We start from the raw sequence: 23415 nt of genomic DNA on the forward strand, positions 1-23415 counted from the left end.
CCCTGCCTTCGCCCTAAGTCGGCTGGGATAGGCTCCAGTAGCTGTCATCTAGTGGAAGAGGAGGGAAAGGCCGTGTGACGGGGTCCGAAAGCGCAGTCGTAAGAACGTCGAAGGACAGTTTTGATATCCAACCACAGAAGACAAAAGCAAATAAAGACAAAATTAATTGGCTTACAGCAAAAGCGGACGGTCCGGGACTCACTGAGTTGCGCCCCGTCAGAAAGTCTGCAGCTGCCAATCTGAGCCCAGACCAAGGTCACATGATCACGATAAGTTTTTCGAGCTCCATACACACTCATGTGGCCGGCGTCCCGCATCCAGGAAGTGTAAAACTAGAAAACACACAGTAAAGACTAATATTAAATCTGTTAATAATACAAATATTGTTAATATAGCTAAATAATATTAACATTATTATTAATTTTATTATTATTTGGTTACAATTAATTCAAATGTAATTTTACGTTTGGGAACTACTTTTTATCTGTTCATTACTAGTGGGGTGGTGGAAGGGTGGGCGACCCCCCAGCGCCCTGTATTAACCAGCCGCCACTGATTGTAAGCTTTCAACAAGTCTGCAAAACACATGTAAAGTCTATGGTCAAGCACCAATGACCCCTATAGTATCTGTGCAAGGCTAAACACCTATAGGACAGAATCCATGATGTTCAAATAGGATTTTTGTAGAAATACATACTTAAATATACAAACTGTCTTTCAGAAATATATTTATTATGGCAACAGAAGTATAAAATTAGCTTGCAAATAGCATCTCATAAACAACAAAAAGCAAATAGTACTATAAAAAAGAACAAATAGACCCCTTTCACAAGCCGTCCACAGCAGTACAAAGCAACCTAAAGACAACTTTACTTCACTTTCACTTCACAGTGACTGATACAATACCAGAACCTTCCAGCGTACCAACAGTTCCTTCTCATCTTGCTCTTGTTAGCTGTGGCATTGTGTCATTTGAATAAAGTTGCATTTTAAAGTAGTTGATGGCCAATTGTCGAGGCTGTCACCAGTTGAACAACTAAAAAAGTTTTTGTGACAATTGGCAAAAAAAGACCCCAAAAAATTAACCATAACATTAGAAATGGGATGTATTCCTATTTCATTTAAGTCAGAGAAGAAAATCATTTGTACAGTGTGTTTATATTTTTTCTTAATGGAAAAAATCTAAATAAAAAAATAATTACCACTGAAGATCTACAATTAATTTATTTATTAAACCATTAAAATCTAAAAGACATTTAGAATTTTCTCTTTTGTCCTTCTTTTCTTTCTTTTGCGTGTGTGTGTGTGTCTTTTCAGGCCACCTTCTGTTTTGGTTCAGATGACGTGTCGACATAGTAGTTTCCCAGGGTGCTATGCGGCGCTACGGTCCACGTCATTGCAGCGCAGGCGCAGAAGCGTCGCTGCGGTGAGCTGAGGTGGACTTCTTCCCTTCTGTTACAGTGAAAGGAGCCGAGCAGTTCAGCAATTGAACCTCAGGAACAACACGAAACCTCTCAGACAACGTTTCAGACACCATGATGATCAGGATAGCCGCATTCCTCGCCCTGCTGGTGGCCGTCTGCTCGGGTAAGTCAGCGGAGAAACGGTGGAAGTTATTAACCGGTTTAATTAGCCTGGCAAAGCTAACCAGTGTTAGCTAGTAGCTAGTCCATCTAATCACTCCCATTCATCCACCTGGCTTAAGTAAGGCGGCATGTATAAGCTTTGTTGAAATGTGTAGCATGTATTAACAGTGTGCAGGTGATGCACTGGTGTCCAGGAGTTTTAACTAACGCCAGCTGTGCACTCTGTGATGACAGGAGAGAGCTGCACAGACCCAGTCATCACTCCGTCGGCCTACACCACCTCCGACGCCGTCATCTCCTCCGAGTCTGTCTTCATCGTTGAACTCAGCCTGACCTGTGCCAACGGAGCTCAGGTAACTGTCCACCTCCCACACTTCACACAGACAACATGATGGTGCTGCTTCACTCACTGATGGTCATTTCTGTCCTCTCCAGAGTGTGACTCTCTACGCTGATGTCAATGGAAGACAGTTCCCTGTGACCCGAGGCCAGGATGTTGGCAAGTACCAGGTATGGGTTCATATGGAGCTACTCACTAAGGCTCTTGTTTTCACTGTTTCGAATGTGTGCACTCACAGGTACAAGGTCACACAAGATAATGACAAATGTACAAAGTTGAGCATATAGCAATGAAGAGTGTTTTGTACCTGCAAATATCAGACCACCATGAACTTCTTAACTACAACAGACAAAGTAGTTCCTTATTAATTGTTAGTCATATAAAGAAAGCCGTTGTTATAATTACTTATTCACCTGTTATTTTCAACTTATTAGCAGATGTGGAACACCTAGAAACACTTGTGCCTCACAGCATTATTTAGAGAAGTGTTAGAGAAACTTTTTTTGTTTCTGGCATGCCCCTTCACCCATTTCTCAGCAGCAACATATAACTGTGGCCTGAAAGTTTGGACAGAAATCTTTGAATTTAAGGGAAACGATCGAGATTCAAGATCCCTTCATTGCCATTGGGTCAAGATACACAACAAAATTTCAGTGCACCACCTTAAAATAGAGCTTAGGTATACAGATTTATCATACTCACTCATTCAAAACAGTTCCAAATGTAATTTCCAGCATATGTGTAAAGGAAATGTAAAGAGAAAAAAAAAAGCACTTGTGAAAGATATTGCATTTGTGTAAAATTTGTGTCATAAAATAATAGATGAACGAGTAACAATAAGTCGTATTGCACAAGAATGCTGGTACGTTTAAACTGTTTTTTAATCTTGTAGTGCGTGCTTTAATGAACCTTTTTTCTGTCAGGTGTCATGGAGTCTTCCTCACAAACAGGCCAGCTCTGGAACATACCAGGTCAAATTCTTTGATGAGGAGTCCTACAGTGCCTTGCGCAAGGTCAGTGTTTCTTGCGTAGCTGATCAGCTCAAAGTTTACTGCCTGTGAGATTCACTTACTTTGCAATGTTCTGTCTTTTAATTCTGTGTGTGCATCTCGTCTGTTTCAGGCCCAGAGAAACAATGAAGATGTAAATGCCATCCAGCCTCTCTTCTCTGTCAACATTGACCACAGAGTGAGTCTCATATAAAACCTCAGTCTGAGAACAAGAACGTTTCATTATAGCAGCAAAGTCATTATTTTTAACTAAAAATGAATCAGATGGCTACTTGGTGTGTTTGTGAAAGGTGTTACAGCCGCCTGAGTCTGCAATTACCTCGTCTTGTTAGACTTTTTAGACTTTCCAGCCAGCAGCTGTACTATTTTGGTTATGGCTTTTTTGAGTAGGCTGCTGTTTTCTGCAAAAAAACCCCCAAAAAAACACAACACTAAAAACCCAATGTACACTATCTACCTGTTTAGCACCTAAAGAGCCCAATATGTTGCTCAGGAATCAGTCGAGACTCAATAAGTACCAAGGATTAATACATTTTGGACTTCAAGTACTGGATGTGTAAATGGCCAACAGTTTGCAAAAAAAGGTTCTCCCACTTAAAAGTGATAATATGTTAGTACTGTGTTTAAAACGATTCTGCTGCCCAGAGTCTCCAAAAATATGTTGCTGACTAAGGTTAATTTATCACCCACAAAAAGTGTGAACAAAACATCAAACAGCAAGCTAGAAGGTCTGATTTTATCAGTCACAGCCCACATAGACAGATATTTTTTTCTAGGTTTTCTCACTTCAGTGCAAATTATGTGTAACTGTGGTAATGATGACAACATGTAGAGAACAATCCTAGTTTGATCCATACCATAAACAGTAAAGAAGGCATCAACAGCTGCAAGGGCGTTAGCAGCAGCAGCCTTTAGTATTTCACTGGAATAAGGGAAAGTGCCTGATTGATGCCTGGAATTACTACAATCATAAAAAAAAGATTTTTATGAAACCAACAAAGACTCAATGATTCAGCTTTGCACAGGAGTGTTTGTTTGTAGTATGGTTTTAAAAAAAACAAACATTTTTTGTCTGTTTTCTCTTATTAAAAGGTCCTCTTTGACGACATATTGGGAAATCCTACGATTGCCTATTTAGTTTTTTTTTTTTTTTTTTTTAAGTGAATTAATGGTATTTTTATTCAGGAATAACATTATACCTTTAAAATTTGATTAGTAACTGAGCAGTCACCCCTGCTGCATTCAATCAAGCAAAACTGAAATGTATGGTTGATTATCATCTGTTCCCTTCCCTTTTCTGTAAACCTCTGATCTCTTTTATTATAATCTGTCACTACAGGGTGCATGGAGCGGACCGTGGGTGTCCACTGAGGTGGTGGCTGCACTAATTGGTATCCTGGTCTACTACATGGCATTCAGCGCCAAGAGCACCATCCAAGCATAAACAGATCCACAATCACTTTTTAACCACTGGATCATTAAAGACTGAATTCTGGTGGCGTTTGACCAACAGTTCATCATCTGGTTTTGTGGCGAAAAAACACGATTTTCCTACTTGATCTGCTTTGGCACAAGGAGCAGAAGTAGCAGTCTTTGTATTTTTTATTCAGACTGTGTCTGTGTGCGATCAGTCTTATCAATTTACAGATGAATTCTGTATTGAGTTTGTCCAGTCACTATGAATGGAATTTTGTAAAATGTTTTTTTGAATACAAGACCAATATACCTGGATTTATCAATTATGGAACACCAATATAGCTCATATACTGTGGTCAGTCCTGCCTAAAAGTTGTTTGTACATCCAGACCAGGTTGTTCCTTCTATGTGGACTCGCTGGTCAGAGTGGGACTCTCTTCTGAACACCAACAGAGAAAGGTCAAGCCTTCCATGCATATGAAATGCCAATAATGTAACTGCACTGGCCGGCCTGAACAGGCCGAGTGGATATGTCTGTCCCAGGAAAATGAATAAATGGCTTGTTTTTCTTCCAGTTTAGTGTGTCGGTTCATGTGATAGCACAGTGAGTGTGCTCTTCTAAAAATTCCCTTTTATCCAAGACAAACTGAAAGATTTGTTTCTTCTTCTGTGGCAACACATTTAATCGAATTTTTTTTTTTAATTTATTTGCACGAGTTACACAATGTCTAGTTTATCTAGCAGTCCAACAAACTCCTCTAAATCGAGTGATAACCAGATCCGAACAGATTTCTCTTTCACACACTTCTTGCCTTGAGGGATGAAAATTCTTCAGAGCCACAGCTGCATCCAATCTGCTTTGATAAATTGATATCTAAGTATTCCCCTGAAGATGCATAACTAATGTGTTAAGTTTTATCAAAGGATTTATTTATTAAGATTTTTAGTTAAGAAAACCACGAAGAATCATTTAGTTGTTGCCTGCTGATTCATTTTCAGCTTGGAGGATGTGGCGGAAATCTCACCGGACATGATGGTTATTTTTGTCAGCAAACACGAGGCAGGCTGTCCCACTGATGTTCTGAGATAGTCAAGGAGAGATGTGTGTTTAAATGCAGCAGAAAGCCAGCAACTCATGTCCTGTTTCCTCTCGGTCTACACCATCAGTAAACGTGTTCTCGATGTTATTTCGGCCGACACTGGAATTGTTTCTTTGGGTCTACCTGTAGTGCAGTGCCACCAGTTGAACACACTGTGGCAGCTCTGTGCTGCTTTTTACGTCTCCGTTGGAGCAGCAATGAGTCCAGATACGCCCTCATGGACAGATTACACGTGATTTATTTTTTCTTCTGGCACATTATAAGCTGCTGCTAATGCAACACATTGCACTTTGAGCCCTTGTTCTGCTTTACATCCACTTCACTCTGGTTTGTCACATTGACAGGTACTTAGAGCAAACTTCTGCTGATCTAGTTTGTTGGAGAGATTTAAACTTAGCATGTCTATTTCTGTCCATGTCCCAAATCGGTGTTTGCACTCACCGAGCGGCACATACGGGGCGGCTTTTTTAACGTGCAGCGCAACTGCAACTCCTCAGTCAGTCCCTTGAGACTAATGTAAACTTTGTGCATGAGTAACATGATCTGCCCACATAAACACTGTGTGCTGCACAAGTTTCTCACATCTTCTTTTCTGTGGCTTTGTTATCACACATGCACACAAGTGTTTGTAAGATTATTTTTGTGAGGACTTTCACTGGCATAATGCATTCCTCAGCCCCGGTCTAACCTGAACCCCCACCCAAACCGAATCCTGATTCCAACTTTAAACCAAGCCTTAACCTTCAGCCAGCCCTTTGTAGGGATTCAAGAAAGTGAGGTGCAGCCAAAGTGTCCTAACTTGCAAAAAATGTTGGTGTAAAACTCAACCTGGTCCGCTAAAGGTAGCTATGTAACACACACTCTCTCTCTCATGGTGCAATCACATCACAGCTTCAGGCTTCTGGCACCTGTGCAAGGAGACAATAGAGACATCACAATGCTGTTAACTCAAGGAAGACATGAGCTGGCATGAATCCAGACGCTGTTTCACAGGGTCACCTATTAGACTGTGGGAAGTGATGTGACGGCTGGATGCGGGGGGATATAAATGGAATGAACAAATAAACAGCCAAACAGGGCCACTGAGCTGACGTTAAGACATGGCTTTTTCCTTCCCTTTGTGATCAGTTCAAAGTGTATGACTATGACCCAAGCCTCAGTGTTCATAGCTGTGGATGGAGAAGGAAATGCATTTGAGATAGTCACTGTCATTTCAGATGAATGAAGTCACAAGTTCGTCTGTCAGCGGTAAATTATTCATCTTTATATTTTCTGTTTTAGATGTTAATATACAAGGTCATGTAAACAGAATCACATTTCTGTTCGTATGATTACACAATACAGGGTTTGAATCCTAATTTACTGATGCAAAACATAGCTTGTTTAAAAAGGTACTGCATATATGTCATTGTTATTACCAGTATCTTTGTTATTAATATTACATTTTACTGCAAACTGAGAGTTATTGTAAGAATCTGAGTGTGTGTGTGTGTGTGTGTGTGTGCTGTGAGTCAGAAAAAAGCGGCTTTGACAGAGGTGTGTAAAACACCAGCTCCAGGGGCAGACACCGATGGGCTTAGTGGGATTCAGCAATGTGGAAACTGGCGTCGCACAGATGATTCTCACATGAAGTCACACTTTTCTGTCTGTGCCATAAAAATAGTTTTTGCTGTTCATACTACCCACTTGTTTTTTTTTTTGTTTTTTTTTTTGCAATGCAGAACAAGGTCAACAAACTGCAAACTAATTCAATAATCAGACAGCAGATGGTATCTCCCCCTTCCTTCACTACCATAACAGTCATTGTTCTGGCGGTTTGGTGGACGTGTACGTACAGGGAGGCGTGTTAGATGTATCGCCGCTTCAACCAAAACAGTTTGTGTTGGAGTGCATAAACTCACAGTCACTTCCAAGCTTTTGTGCTCCCCTCTCTTGTTATCTCCCTCTTCCTGTCCTGTTTGGGCATCCTCTAATCCGCTTTGCGTGTCATTGCAATTGCCAGTTTAGAACCAACCATATATGGGGAAAATTCTCTCTTTTTCTCCATCATATAAGACATTCTCTCCACATTTGGAAAGTCAGCCGCCGGTGTGGAGCATCTTTTTCATTTTCTGCTTATAGCTGGCCCGGAGCCATGAAATACTGTAGGTTAAACAGGAGCAGACACATCACAGCAAACCTTTTTTCTTAGCGCATAAATCCTGTGAAAGCATGCTGAATGAGCTCCCATAAAATTTGTTTTTATCAGACACTGTCCACATGCCTGTTTTTACTATGAAGGGGGAGAGAAAAAACTGCAGGATCTCATCGAGGTGTAAACGCAACCACGCTTTAAGTAATGAAAACAAGGTGGGTGAAAGTGATAAAAGCATATCCTTGATCCTCTTGCCTCTCAGAGAATTAACCTCCTTTCAATCAATAAAGACTTTGTATTCTGCAAAGTATGAGCTGAGGTTTGCGTGGAATCATAATTAGTGGCAATAAAATAAATGTGTGGCTATATTTAGCAAAAAATCACCTTGAACGCAGCGGCAGCAGTCAAGCTGTGTTTTGTAAGTTAAAGCGATGGATGCAGATGTCACATGAAAGTCTTGTGTGCAACAAGTGCCCCCACTAATTTTCCAGCTGCTTTGATATGAAAAGGGTATAAAAACGGTCAAATTTAAGGGCGAGAAAAGTGAAACAAAAAAAAAAAAGAGATTTGTGCGAAGCTAAATCGGTCAGCTTTCTTTTCTTATAAGTTAAGATTCTCCAAACACAGACACTGGAGTTGTGTTGTGTAAGTCGGTCCGGGGCTACATGTACCTCCCGGTGTCTTGGAATGAGCTTAGTAGCAGGCTCAGGAGTCATCAGGTCTGTGGAGGGGTCTTGGGTTAAGCAATGCAGACACATTGCTCAGTACAGTAAAGCTCCTGGCTCCAGGTCTGATTTATTCTGACTGTGGTCAAGGCTGGGGAGCTCTGTCATTCTTTAGTATCACAGGTTGCACTCCGTCACTGACCTCAAACTGATCTGAAGAGGGAAGCTGTCTTGCCCTTGTGACAGCCACACTGAGGGATCATTTACTTCCTTTACACCCCAGCGCAGCCGCGAGCCTGGCAAGAAATGCCACGATGCTGTAATGAAGGAGTGACCTTGAGTGTCGACGTGCTTCAGTATGGAAACCATGAGCATTAGGACATTCAGCATAAACACACCCACACACGCTGCAAGATTACAAAAAAGCAACGACCTACCCTATGGTCATATATCATACGCTGCGACAGGGGAGGGATGATGACGGTTGCGGTGATAACAACCACTGTCAGTCTTTCATCCTCAGGAAACAACATATGCGGTCATGGGGGTAATTCTCTGCAATGGTGTATTTTTAGTAGATATTTAGTGGTGTTTGTTCCAGGAAATTCTCGTCGACATTCATTATTTAGGCATGTTAATGCTCACTAATGGCTGCGGAAAACAGTTGAAGCGTTTGGCCTCATTCGGAAGTCTGGCCCAGTCATCAGAGAAGAATCATCCTCTGACCTCTCAACTTCCTGACAGGAAGAGGAAAAATACATGAACACCCTAAAGGTTTGGGAGAAGCTCATCTATTTCCTGATATAACAAAGTGAGACGCGGGACAGTGTTGCTGTAGCCTTTAGTTCTGGCCGAAGATCAAAGGGGAGCCTTGTGTCTGGGGAGCAAATGCACGGTGGCGTGCTGAAAACCCAAACACCACACCGCACAGAGGAAAAGGTGAGGCTTCTCCTTCGACCCCAGACAAGTACTCCAGAGACACCTTGAAAGCATCCCAGCATTGTCCCGCAGACTCACATAACACTGTTTTCTCATGAAAAGGATGTCTGCTGAACTGACTCACTGTGTGTGAACAGCATTGAAAAAAGCTCAGGAACATCTAATCTGAAATAGATAGTTTGACCAAATACGGTGAATTCTAATCATATTTTATACACATAGCGTTATCACATCTACTGCATGTACAGTAGCTTATATAATTATGCTTTTATATTTATTTAAAAAAGTCTTAAGATTATTATTGGAAGTCTGTCATGCAGTTGAGGGGCATAATACATTACTGTTTACATGGAGAAAGTTCTATATAAAAGCTACACCTGAAAGGCAGTAACAGGAATTGAAATATGTATATATATGTATATGTCTGTGTTTGTTTTCATTTATACAACAATAAATAAAAGGAGAAGTGAACACATGGTGTGATATAACACATCCTATGATCCCTGCTGTGGCGGTAGCTCTAAGAATAACACGGCTGACATCATTGAGGATTAAACCAGTGAGGGAGGCCCCTCTAAAAATGTCTACTGACATCGCAGGCACTTAGTTTTGACTTGGAGTATTTTCACTGTTGATGTAAAGTCTTTTTTTTAATAGGTTTGCAGCTAAAATAATGTGGTTTCTCTTGTCTGTTTTTTCCTGGTGAAGCTTCGTAACATCTTCACTGTTAAGACCTGTAAAGTCAAGTTTTAAAAAAGTAATCTTTGGTTCGATATCTCCTTGTTTTCTACTACATACCTTGGACCACTACAGCTTTACATCCACTTTTATCTTACACAATAATGTGCCTTACATTTTCAATAAATATACTTTACATTGTTCATCACTGTACATGGAATGTAGTTGTTGAATGTTTCTCATTTGTTTCCTTCCCATGTCTTCTGAATAATGTTCTCTCTCCGGAGAGCATGACGGAAGGTCATTTTTTGTACCTCATATGCTGTGTTTGTACAAAATACAATCACATAATTGTGTCCCAGTTGGTTGTGGAAACCCGGGTTGTTCATTTGTATTCTTCCAGGCACTAACTGTCACTCTTGTTTGTTTGTGAGTGTTGTGAGAGTCTTTTTCCGTCTGTTAATCCACATTTTTCCAGGTCCTCTCGGGGCAGAGTCTTGACCCAACTGCACCGTCCTCCTGAGTGAATCTGTCCGTCTTTCTAATACATCGCTGTTGCTCCTCGGGACTGAATTTCTCCTGAGTGGATATATATTCAGCCTCAAGCATCCGTCTCTAATTCACTTTCTTTGATATAACAAAGTTTGTTCACATTATTAGATTTCAACTACAGCCTTCTCAGGACCGTTCCAGCAGCTGTAACATCCCTCACATCCTCTGTCTCTTTCCAGCCCAGCAGCAGTTTCACTCCCTCATGCTGTCTGCATGTGATTCTTTCCCTCTTCACTTATCCTGCTGCTTAGTTTTCTCCACACCCATAGCTTTGTCTGCTGCTTTGTACATCAGGCGTGCCATAAGGCCATTAATGCAACAATCCTTGCATTCCTTTTGCTCTGCTATGTCTGAGCAAGGCAGGAGTTTTTTTTTTCACGTGAATAACTGCGCAAGTTCCTACTCAACAGCTACTGAAGAGAAAATCTACTCTCTTTACTCTTTACTTTTCATGTCATTTTGCATTGCGGATGATCTGAGAGGCTGTATGTGGTGTTGACAGGTTCAGTGACATCCTTCCTTACTGCTGAGGTGGAGAGGACAGGTGATTACAGACTGAGGTCCTGCTGACAGTACAGCTGTCCTTTGTCATGGAAAACATCTGGCAGAGGTCAGTGCTGGCTGTTCTCAGGCAGCGATGCTGCAGCTGTGTGCAACAGCACATCCTTGCAACGGGCGCATGTGCACTCATGCGTGTGTTTTCAAGCACGTCTCTGTGTGTCTGTTTCTGTCTCATCAGCCTCTGTCAGTACAGGCTGTCCTTGGTGGTTGAGGTGTGTGTAGTGGTGGAGTCGTCGGGCAGGGACCCCCGGCGGCTGGGTCGCGACTGGCAGTGTAGCAGGTTCTGCAGCTCTCTGGAAACGCTGCTGGAGAAAGCTGTGTAGATCCACGGGTTAGTGCACGAGTTCAGACTGGCCAGCAGCATCAGGATAGTGAAGGCCACTCCTGCAGCGGACGCAGAAAAAGATGTAAACACATTCATATTCAGAGATAGGTACAATATAAGAATGAAAATGTGGATTTTTTTACATATACTGTCTGTGAAACTGAAGACAAACCAAGGACAGATCACAGTGTGCTTCACATTGTTCTCTCCTCTCTTAGGAAACATCCATAAATATGTACAACAATTTAGTTTGAAAATAAAGCATTCATGATTATTGTTTTTCATATTATTTCCTTCAGGAAAAGCAAAAGAATTATAAATATCCCAGAGAGGCAAAAGCCTTACACACTTCCGTCATCTGTCTTTGTTTTTATACTTGTAATAATACATGTCATAACTAAAACATGCTTATTTCCCTGCAGCCAGTTGAGGGCAATAGATTAGACAAACTGATTTTAGAATACAAAGCTGATAATGATCAGCTGTATATGTGTGTGTGTGCATGCATGTGTGTGTGTGTGTGTGAACTGCCTGCCAGTGAGCACTCATTTATGTGTATGCACACTTGTAGCTGCATGTGAGAGCCCTTTGTGTATGTGTGCATGTATATGTCTGTGTGTGTGGGTGTGTGTGCACGTTTATGTGCCTTGTGCCATGTGTCTGCTTGTGATTTAGATGATATGTGGTGTGTGCAGGCTGCTGGCACGTATCATTGTTGATGAAATGTCAACATCTGGAAGTGTTACAAAATCAGCAGGGGATATAAACAGGTTATTTATCGGCCTCTGATGTTTGTCTTTAGCTGCAGATCAGAGGACACCCACTCAGTCCATCGTATCGGCCACGACTTAAGGCTACGTTAGTCTTTCCTTGCTTGCCTCATCACTGGCTGCCAGTAAAGACATCAGGAGATGTGTTTTTTGTGCCAGAATGTCAGAGGCCAGGGATGTCATCCAGGGACTCCTGGTCGTGGGTCAAAACAAACATTGTTTCTGACCTTGTATTTCACTCACTGTTACCCCATCTGAGCTGGAACTTGTCCTTGGAATAATGAATAAGACTGCTAAGATTTACTAAGATGAACAACAGCACTGATCAGAGGATTTTGTTATAAAGCAGACCCAGCCGTTTATCTTTTGGCAGCCTGGAGTACAAAAATGATGGTTCGCACATTTAAGGCAATTAAATGGATTAACTGGGCTGAGGAGGGTCAATCCATCTGGGAAAAACAACACTAATGACTCACCTGAAATCCCCCTAACACAAGTGTTCGTTTGTGTTGCTTGTCGATAGTGGATTGCACACATAGATGGATGCTGCAGTGTCGCATACAGAACGTTTGTGACTGACCTTGGTCTGGAGGGTTGGGGTCCCAGGCAGCCCACAGCTGGACGATGAAGAACGGTGACCAGCAGATCGTGTAGACCAACACAATGACCAGGGTCATCCTCACTGTCTTGGCCATGGCTTTAGTGATGCTCGGAGGGGGGGTGGCTGGAGGGGGAGGGGGGGCGTAATCGAGCGAGCAGCGGGGAGAGTTACTGTAGGACTCCTGGCACTCTGTTGAACTGTTGAGGGTTTGTTGGTGTGTCGGTGATGCTGCTGCTGTTGTTGCTGCCACATGTTCACTGTGGCAACTGTTGTATTGAATAGCAGAGGGCACATAGTCATAACACTCTCCCACTTGGCTGTTATGGGTGTTATTGTGGGGGCTGTTATTTGCACCCTTCAGGAGTTGCCCTCCTCTCCCGTCCCTGCCCCCTCCCCCGGACGCCCGTCTCCCCCGTTCCCTGGCCCGCTCGTCCTCCTTCCTGAAGCTGTGGAAGCGAAAGAAGATTTCGCTCTTCTTGAGTTCCGCCATCACCATCCTCTCTGACTTCAGGTAGATGTTGTTGTGAATCTCGCGGAAGATTCTTATCTGAAAAATGTGAATATTTTTTTAAAAATTGGCACATTTTCAAAATATAAGAAACAAGACGATCTATCATGGAGATTAAATTTGGTATCAGACAAGCGCCAGATTCAGATATTTGTCTCTGCTGCAAGTGGTCTGGTTTGCAGTTCTATTTAATGTTTATGGGAAATTTGAAATGAGAGAGAGAGAGTGTGCGTTGGTCTTAACTATCAGCTATAAACCAGGGTTAGACATTTTTATGTAGCATTATTAAACACCGCTATTCCTTCTCTCTGTATGAAAATAGAAAGTATAAAATTTTATGACAGTAAAATGATTCACATTGCTCTCCTGAGCGAGTAAAACAATAACTTGACATCTAGCAATAATAACTGATTCATGCTTGTAGCTATTTTCATTTTATTTGTCATGATTTTAAGGTTTGGTACTCTCAACTGTTGCTCCTCTGCCATGCTCGACTCAAAAAAAAAAAGAAAAGCTTTGGGGCACAATTTAATCAGACACTACAGTCTAGTACACAGTTTCATTCAGATACGAATACAATATATGGGATGTGATCATCTGACTCTAGCCTCCAGCAGAAACAACATCATTCCTCTCTCTCAAAAAGTGTCAAAATGTGCCTCTCGATACAAAAACCAGATATTGAAAAAGGGTCAGGGGTTCTGTGTTTGGCACACATCTGGTACATTCCACTTCCTGGCAGGAGGTTCTCAGAGAAGGCGGCCATCTCAGCGGTGGACCTCCAAGTGCTGTGTTAATTAGCGGAAATAGCTGGACCCTAGAAATATCTTTCCCTAAATAGAGCAGGACTGATGGGAGGCAGCCCAGAATGCCGATCCACCATGGGATGCTACACAACACCGACCGCAGTCCCCCACGGGTTATTGAACAATGCCTGCCAACTGCACCCTTCGCGAAAACAAAGCGGCATTTCATTCATGCCACATGCTTCATTATTGGATAGTGTTTCCTTGAGCATGTAATCCTCAGGTCAATAGTCTTTGTAGACAGTGCTGAGTCGCAGCCAGTGCAACCAGTATTACCTGACAGATGGTGATGATGAGCGCGGGCAGGAGGAAGACAGCCACCGTCATCCAGGTGACGTAGGCCTTCAGCCCCCACGGCTCGGCAAAGTGACCCCAGCACTCGAACTCTCCAGGAGCCACTTCTGAGCGAGAGAAGATGAATACCTGCCGGACGAATCAAAAGACAGGTGGTCAGCGCACACGCAGACACAGCGTGAAGTCATTATCACTCTCCATTAGCTGAACTGCTGGCTAAAAATAGACCAAGATCTTGATTCGTACTGTAGAAATCAGGGCGTGAACGCATGCTGAGTCTTCATTTCCTATTTCACCACGTGTTTCTTGTGTGGGAATTTTATTTTATTTTTTTTGTTCACGCCTCCCTACCTGCGGTATGCTGAGGACCAATGCCAGCCCCCAAGCTACCATGACAGGGGTGTTCCAGCGGGACATCACTCCCCCACGGTAGGCCTGCAGTGGGCAGCAGATGGCATGGTGCCGGTCTACCGTCATAGCAACTATCATGTAGGAGGAAGCAAACATGCCCACAATCTGCAAGTACTTGATGGACCGGCAGAGCAAGTCAGGGCCCTGAAATCTTTCTGTTATGTCCCATATGAGCTGAGGAAGAACCTGGATGCAGAGATTTTAAGGAAACAAACAAGCAATCTTTATTAGAAAAGTGGATCATAACACATTGGGGCATTTTTGTGTAGAAATGTAGAAGAGAAATGGCAAAGAACAGCTCTGGTGATGTTCAATATCTCAGTTAATCAACAAGCATGGCCTGTGCACAGATTTATCTCTCTGTCTTTTTGGCTGAATAACAACAATAATCAGATTCTTGCCTCACATGAACCCACAAACTGACCTGAAAGAGGGCCACCACCAGGTCGGCCACGCACAGGTTCACCATGAATATGTGCATCGGTGCATTGTGCTTCCGTCTCCTCAGCAGCACCCACAACACAAAACTGTTCCCCAGGGTGGTCAGAGCCAGCACCAACCCGAGCACCGCGATCTCGGCCCGGGCCAGGCCCAGGTCCCTCACCCTGGGCTGGGGAAGGGTGCGAGGCGTGGTGCTGGAGCCATTCTCGGGGAAGAGTCCAAAGAGGGATCCCCCGCTGTGAGAAGTATTGAACGTGTTCAGCTCAGACACGAACGAGGAAGAGAAGTTGCTCCTTCCGCCGACGCCCAGAGAGGAGGAGAGGCCTAACCCATCCCAGTCCGTTTCCACGCTGATGCTTTCCATTCCTGAAAGAGCAGCAAAGTGTTAATGGCGTGTTTGTGGTTTGTGAAGATTTTTCCAAAAAGTGGTGTTGGATCATAAGACTGGTTTTATCAACTGCTGATGTTTTATTCACAATAGTTCACTTGCTCTCAATGATCACAGGAGCAGTATCATGTCTGACCCCATAATTTAATTTCCCTTAAACGCTCTTGTCGTCAGCTGAGTAATTTTGCCCTTAATGATTTCCTTTATTGTAGCTCAGAGACTCGAAAGCAAAAACACTCGGGTCTTTTATTTAAGATAGATGTTGATGCTGGGATTAAAAACAGGGACTCATTGTTATTGGTGCATCCCTAACTACAAATAGCTTCTCTTGTGCAACTTCATGAAACTTGATTGAAAGTAATGAAAGCCAGACTCTGTACCAAACGTTTTTGCCATGTGAAAATTGTTGGGTTTTTGCTGCTGTCTTCAATTTTTTAATAAGTCCTCAGCCTGTCTGTTTGTCCGTTTCTCAAAGCTTCCCATTATTCTGACGCAAGTCCATTCCGGTTTATTTTCTTTCTCATACTTTCTCAAGGTTGATTTGACAGCTTTTCCCTCCTATCCCACCATTCTTATTCCTTCACCTCCGCTCTCGTAATCGCTCTCATCCCATACTTACCCCCATACATTCCTGTTTTCCACTGTTTTTGTTCCCCTCTCGCCGCATTTCCCTCAAACATCCAGGCATTCTTTTCTCTTACCCCCCTAGTCACACTCTCTCGCTATCTTGATCTCATTAAATTTTACGTTTATTTTTCTTTGCTTATAAATAAATGGCCAAAAAAGAAACGGCAAGATGAGAGGAATGAGATGACAATTTAAGAAACTGAGTCGTGGGATGCTGGGCGCAGGAGAAGTTTGTGATGAAAAATGGCGAATGGTGAAAGAAGAGTGATTGAGGCGGTGCAGAATAAAAAAAAAAACAGGCCAGAAAAGGTGAAACAATAGATTTGAGAAGAAGGATGATAAGATAAGGAAGGAGGAGGTGACCAAATATAGCTCTAAAGAACACTGAATGCCTTTAGAGTGTGTTGATTGACACCATATTGAAATGTTATGATGACTAATGTAAAAGGAGTGGTTGGACATACATAAGTGTTGTATGTGGGCTTGGACAGTTTCCATTTCTAAAAATAGGAGGAAAACTACAGCAATAGTATGGAGCGACTGAGCGTGACTAACAAGACATTACAAGGTTGTTCTCACTATTACGGTGACACCTAATGACCAATTTGCTGGTAATAACGCACTCGCTGCTGTGTGCACGAGATAGCGCCGGCCGAACATGCAGTCGAGCTTAACATGCTGGCTTTGCCACAGGAATGTATGCAGATTAATGAATGACAGGCTGGGCCAGCTGGACTTCTCTGCCCAGCGCGAAGGCTGAGCTGAGGCTGAAAGGAAGAGAAACCTGAAGTGGAACCATTTCTCAGAAGAAGACAGACGGGCGCTCTTGATAGCTCGAGTGAATCTCTGCTGCCATAAATGGTTAAATCTAATGCAGTTTTAACAAGTTCCACTAAACCTGCATTGGTTTAGCAACTTTACGGGATTCCTCTCAAATAATTGACTCCATCCAAAGGTCATTTGGCTGTGTTTATCATTTCTCTTTAATTAGGGGTGCAGACAGCGAGGTCTTTTGTTTCATCAAGGAATCTCCTGGCCTCTCTTTGTTGGGATGTGAGGAGCCCGGTGCCCCTCTCTGTAATTACAGCATAATTCATGAGAGGATTCTTTGTGCTGCTGTGGCTCTTTTACCCGCTACATAATCTCATTATGTATATTTGCCCATGTGACTCATTTCTGATGTCAAAGTGTGTTTCAAGTCTGCCTGTGTGCCGATAAGGTGTCTCAGGGAGGTGCTACGATACCTGCGGGGCCAAATAAGGGAATCCAGAAAATTGCAAGTAAAGTACAACTAACATCCTCCTTTTTATTTGAATAGAAATAAAAAGGTTTAACCATTTACAGGGCAAGTAACCATATTTGGTAACTTCCTTGGACGTTCAGTATGTCCACCCTGAGCCTCTCCTTGAGGTTGAAGAACCATGGGCACTTTGATTTAGTTTTCATGTTAGTGTCAATATCACTACCTTACGAAAGATGTCACTAAACAAATGTTCCCGGCACTTTATAAATGCTTTGTTACTGGTTTGCATTGAACTCCACTTTGATTTATTTTTTGACATTAGTGCCACTAACACCACTACCTAAAGAAAAATAAAAGAACTTGCCAAGCACTTTATAGATGCTTTGTTACTGGTTGTGTAGAAATCATTACCTCTAACAAACATGATTCTAAATAAATGTTTTTTGCAGTTTGTTACTTTTTCTTTTATTTATTATAAATTCTCTTTTTTTAAAAACCATAGACGGGCACGTTTCCATTTATGGTAACTGTATTAATCTGGATTTGCAACATTTTTTTTAAAGTAAAAATATCTGGAAATATCCTTTAATAACACCCTGGGGTTGAAATGTTCATTTTCCAAGTATTTTAAGGAGTGTCCTATAAAGGGTTAATAACTGTTAAGGAGGACTAATCCTCTAAGTGCCTTATCTGTTGTGTCTTCAGCATTTTATTCTTCTCGCTGGGGTTTTCTGAGAAATTCTGAAGTAGCCCCTGTTTTCCTGAACTCCTGCAGGACACTATGTATCTCTCCAAATATGCTCAAGGCTCATTTGCATCGCTTGCGCATCCAAGAAATCAAGATGGATTGTCTTCAAATTGCTCAATGGTTCAGCTACCAGAGGCCCTCGCATAGCTCAAAACTTCTCGATCTTTCCTGAACGGAGAGGGGGGAATTTCTTGAACTGCAGCTACACAGAGAAGGTAAATAATGTCTGCAGAGCTGCGCTGGGTGCAGTTTTAACGTATTCCGAGCACATCACGTCATTCCCATCTGTCTGAGTGACTTAATGTAAAGCACAAATTATTCCCTCTCTCTGTGCCGGATAGACTGTGGACACTGCTTTTAGTAGTTAGTGCAGCGCATTGCTTCCTCTCTTTACTTTAAAGCTTTCACTCTGATTAATGATGAAGCTGATTCCTCCCATGCTCTCCAGAGCCAAACCGGTGTGCAGCCATTTGTTTTAACGTCCTGTCCATCCTATACTGCTTCCGCACGCGGAGGGGCTCAGGCTCACAGGGCCTCGGGGATGACAGAAACCGGTAGTTAAAGTGCAAAGAAAATGTTATCGCTACCAACCACCTATATCTTTCAACATCATCCTTTCTTGCCATTTGCACATGTTTTGATCATCCCCTTCGACAAACTACGTCAGGTTGTAGCTATGCCGAGATCCAAACGCTATTTGTTTGTCTCCTCTTAAACGATCCTAAAGTACGATATGTGAAGTACCAAATATTTGTAAAGACATAATTTGAAGGTGAAAAAAATAATCAATATAGTGCTAACTTGTAAAGTGTATATCTTGCAAATTCTCATCAGCAATCTGATGTGATCAATTCAATGTGAGCTTGAAAAGTTGAACTACACACAAAAAACCCTTTCCAGCACTCATGTCCTTTAAAATAAGGTTTTACCCAGTGGGGCGATTTAAACAGGTGCTTATGCACTTGGTGCAATAATCCAGACATAATGAAAGATCCATTACCTCCCTGCCTGTCTTGTTTGTGCTTGTCAGTCTCTTGATTAGTTTCCTTTGACCTGATTTGACCCTGTCTGATTAATGAGGACCTCTCTCATTAGCAGTCCGGCCTTTTCTCAAACAACCTGCTGCTAATTTCCCCCTTTAATCTGCTCTTCTTCTTCTCTTTCAGTGTCTCTTCTCACCTGTGATGTTCTCTGACTGTTCACATTCACCCACCCTGTTCGCTTCTCTCTCTCTCTGCTCTAGCCAGTCCCCTGTCACGAGGGCCAGAACTGCAGCAGAAACTGCTTCCGACATGCTTATTATTTTGGCTTGATTTAAATTAGCATGCCTATAAATTGACTTTGGCAGCAGGAAACTGGAATAAAACGATCTAGTCCAATCTGCGTCTAAGTTTGACTGCAACTAAACACATGAAGCAAGCGTTGAATCTCAACGTGCGTTCTGTTTAAGATTTGGTATTCAATGCTGCTTTTCTCAGACTTTATTTACATATCAATCAATAGATCCTTGCACAATAATGGCCTGGATGAGTCATGTGATTGCACAAACTAGACTGTGCGGCATTTCATCTGCATGATGAAGCAGATATGAAGGCGCTTCTCTACCTTAAGCCCCTCATATCAGTAAATTGGATCCCTGCTGACACAATCACATGCAGCATAAATTCACCTTCTGAATGAGTCTTTTCAAAAACAGGTGGATACTCTATATATTTATGCATTTTCAATTTGTGGGGGGCACCTGCTGTACTCATTAAAAATCAGATTCACAGCTCTCCATCCATGATTTATTCCTTTCTTTCGGCATGTGTCACTCAGGTCCTGCTCTCTGTTGCAAGCTGCCGCCCAGGTGAGCAATAACAGTACCTGCTCTTTTCGCTGTCTCGCCCAAACAACCCATTAAATGTTAATCATGCGGGCCAACACCTCACTGCACACAGTGATACAGCCGTTGCTCACCCACATTTCAGTTGTGTTGTGCCATGGAGCCACTTAAGTTTTGTATTCAGAAGAAAGGCGGCGAGTTTTATTGCCATAAAACTCCAGCCAGTGGGCAAAACTCAAGAGGTTTGGTGTTTAGGAAGGTCCAAGTCCCCTTATCATCACTGATAAAGCCCGTTCATAAGACCACAGACTGTTTTTTTTGTTATGTATCATTAACTAGCACACTGCCAACAAGCATGTGCTGGTCTATACAAAACATGACCTTTTTCGCGTCATTCGGCTGATATAAAATTCAGCGAGATTCCCCCCTGAAGAACGGAAAACACGCTGCAGTGCTACAAAGGCCTGCAGGGTCGATGCTGATGCCGTCAGATTTGTGCCACATGATGAAATTAACTCAATGAAATTATTCTTTGTTGGAGACCAGACTAAATTGACTGTGGAAATAACATTAGTGATGATGCTTTTTCCTGACGGGGGCCACAATCAAGGAAGTAATTTTTGCGTACACAGTAGATTGTTACAGGTAGTAAAACAGACAAACAAACAAAAAACCCTACATGATTGATGGAAAACCCTTTTCAAGCACTTTGGCTGATACAAATAGCTTTGAGCTCTCAATCACACACAAAAAAAGGGGGCTTCTGCCAAATGAGGATTTGTTGATTTAACGGACAGCATTAAATGTTTGGAAGCTGGGAAAGTCGGCCCATAAATTAATGAGCTTTGAAAAACACAGACTTGACGTGAACCGAACATCCAGGACAACAAATCTCTTTGTCATCTAAGGACCTTTGAATTTCCTTTCAAAATATGGGCAGGACACACGTTTGCACAGAGAGACATAAAAGAAGAGGAACCCAAGGTGAGTATATAAATACATGTGTGCGCCTGTGTCCTCCCGTACCTTGTTGTCAGTGCATGGTAAGATTTCTCACGCGTGTCCTTTTCTCTTGGCGTGTTTTGCTCTTGTCTCTGTGGGACAAAGCATTAGGAGCCGTCACCATTACAGTCCATTAGCATTACATGCAAGAGCAGATCACATTAACAACCTTGCAGTTCTCTTGAGCTTTTTTAATCCACAGGAAGATTTAGAAGATCACATGCATTTTTCAATTAGGCTCTGTCATAAAACACTTCCAATCAAACACAGAACCTGAAATACTGTGTGTTAACACGTGTTACATATGTTAAAATTAGAACTGGTAGGCAAAAGGAAAAGCATACTCTAAGTACTGTTACTTCATCAGAAGATATGTGTCCATTATTTAGAAAATTAATTCAATCGATTGTGATTTTTCATCATAAGAAATGGAAATAAAAAGATCAAGTAGAAAGGTTTTTTTTAAGGTCATTTAACCAACAATTGGGACTGTGTGGCACATTTGCAAATACATGAAATGCATGATCAGTCATGGGTTCACTTTCCAAAACAGGTGCGCTGTTAATTCAAACAAACAAACAAAAAAATATAATATGTTTTGTTTGTTTTTTTTTGTATTTAATACTACTACTGCTTTTATTTGAGATTTTTCAGAAACATAAGATGATTATGGCAAGTTGATTTGGGAAAAACAATTAACTGTAAAAATGCATAAATTGATGAAAACCAAGGAGGAAAAAAAAAAAAAGATGAGAAGTAATCAAATACCGCAAACGGAGACCGAGTGACATACTTGTGTCTCGTGCATACATGAGATACTGTGGGCATACAGAGGGATGACCTAGATCGGCCGGTAAACACATTTGTGCAAATACAATGAGAACAAGTTCAAGTTCCTGCAGAACACTGGGCTGCAAAGTATTCTCTTTTTTTTTTTGTCATCACAGGAAAATTACTGGAGAATTATGATGGGAAACATCTGCATATGTATAAATATGACACCATAGTCCTTTAATGTCGATTAGCATTAGTCATCAAATCAATCACTACAGACTGAATAACACATACTTACCCACTTGTGATCTACTTCACTGGTGCAAGATGTGATACAAAAAAAATTACCTACAATATTCACATCTTCAATCCACTCCTGAATGAATTAAGGTGGGGGGGGTAAAAAAAAAAATCAATGTTTCTTCAATAAACTTTTTTTGGTCAGTGTTAAAAAAGAAGTTCTGGAAGATCTGTGTAAGTCCTCAGTGTGGCTGCTGATTGTGTTGTCCTTGCTGTGTTGTAGTTCACAGCTGTTTATGAGAGTAATCCATTTGAAAGCCATGTGTGTGTCCCGGGTCGTTGCCAGTCATGTTATGCCTTTGCAATGTGCTGCGCCTCCAACAGCAGCAGCAGAAATGAATTTGAGCTCCGTCTGCTCTTACCCTCACCTCCCTCCTCCTCCTCCCTCCTCCGCCTCCCTCCATAGATATCCCCTCCTCCTGGGTCAACCAGCCTGTCCTCTAGGGCTGAGGGTGGAGCCTGCAGCCAGGAGTGGAGGGAGGATGTTACACATACCTTTGAAGTGCATTAAACAGAGCGATAAATGGGCAGCGAGACACGGTGTTGTTGGGTTTGGACATACGTGTGTGTGTGGGTGCATGTGGGCTGCATTAAAGTGTGGAAGCTAATGTTTGCAAGTGTCTGTGAGTGTGTTTGTGTATGTGTGGGTGTGTGTGTGACAGAGTAGCACCACCCCTCCTTGTAGTGATTTATGCCTCTTGTAAGTCATTGATACACGCCGCTTGTGTTTTTATTCAAAGCTCTCCCCCCCACGGTGTGCTCCCTCTTCCCTTCCATCTCCTTTTGTCCCCAGAGGACATGGCCTGGAGCACTTCCACCTCAACAGGAATGCCGATTGGCTGAGTCAGCCGGGGTAAGGGCAGGTCACGCCCTTGGTGTACACACAGAAGGTTAGCGCAAAAAAAAAAAAAAAAAAAAAAGTGCTGTCTTTCAATGTGAATGTCAGGCCTCTCTCACTTACACACACTGACACGTGATGGTAAGGAAATATCATTGGCATGCTCGCAAACACACACACACACACAGGTGTAAACAATGAGCGAATTCATAATTCCTTTCAACACATACACAGGCCAACATCCAGCTAAACAAGCAAACAGGGAGCCAAATTTATTTTGACAGGTAAATTGCAGCTTCCACTTAATTTTTCCTCCCGAAAGCCGAAAGTAACAAGGAAAGCTGTAGTCCGCTGACATTTTGCCTGTATTATATCATTCCCATTTGGTGGCCCCCCATCAGCGCATAGATCCACACGCAGAGACCCGTGTGGCTGCTCCCTGTCTGTCTGGTCCGAAGCCACTGATCCCCGGCCAGCAGGGACCGGATTTGTCCCATGATGTCAGAAAACCTGGCCGTTGTCCCCCAGCGGTG

The 23415-nt window shown here is 42.4% G+C and overlaps 2 protein-coding genes across 2 annotated transcripts; one reads left to right on the plus strand and one right to left on the minus strand.

Annotated features, from left to right (window-relative positions):
• The first annotated feature begins 1413 nt into the window (after nucleotides 1–1413).
• On the plus strand, nucleotides 1414–4926 carry ssr4 (signal sequence receptor, delta). The gene is made up of 6 exons (XM_008290596.1): nucleotides 1414–1587; nucleotides 1821–1939; nucleotides 2022–2096; nucleotides 2850–2939; nucleotides 3049–3114; nucleotides 4276–4926. The coding sequence occupies exons 1-6, from the start codon at nucleotides 1536–1538 to the stop codon at nucleotides 4378–4380; spliced, it is 507 nt and encodes a 168-aa protein (XP_008288818.1). The 5' UTR covers nucleotides 1414–1535; the 3' UTR covers nucleotides 4381–4926.
• Nucleotides 4927–6694: 1768 nt separating this feature from the next.
• On the minus strand, nucleotides 6695–22407 carry LOC103363737 (vasopressin V2 receptor). Its single transcript, XM_008290597.1, has 7 exons — nucleotides 22043–22407; nucleotides 20995–21062; nucleotides 15121–15503; nucleotides 14637–14882; nucleotides 14268–14414; nucleotides 12657–13224; nucleotides 6695–11365 (listed from the first exon to the last, which is right to left on the minus strand). The coding sequence occupies exons 3-7, from the start codon at nucleotides 15499–15501 to the stop codon at nucleotides 11166–11168; spliced, it is 1542 nt and encodes a 513-aa protein (XP_008288819.1). The 5' UTR covers nucleotides 15502–15503; nucleotides 20995–21062; nucleotides 22043–22407; the 3' UTR covers nucleotides 6695–11165.
• Between the last annotated feature and the right edge of the window lie 1008 nt (nucleotides 22408–23415).

The sequence above is a fragment of the Stegastes partitus genome, unplaced genomic scaffold, assembly GCF_000690725.1.
Source record: "Stegastes partitus isolate 25-593 unplaced genomic scaffold, Stegastes_partitus-1.0.2 Scaffold686, whole genome shotgun sequence".
NCBI classification, from domain to species: Eukaryota; Metazoa; Chordata; class Actinopteri; family Pomacentridae; genus Stegastes; species Stegastes partitus.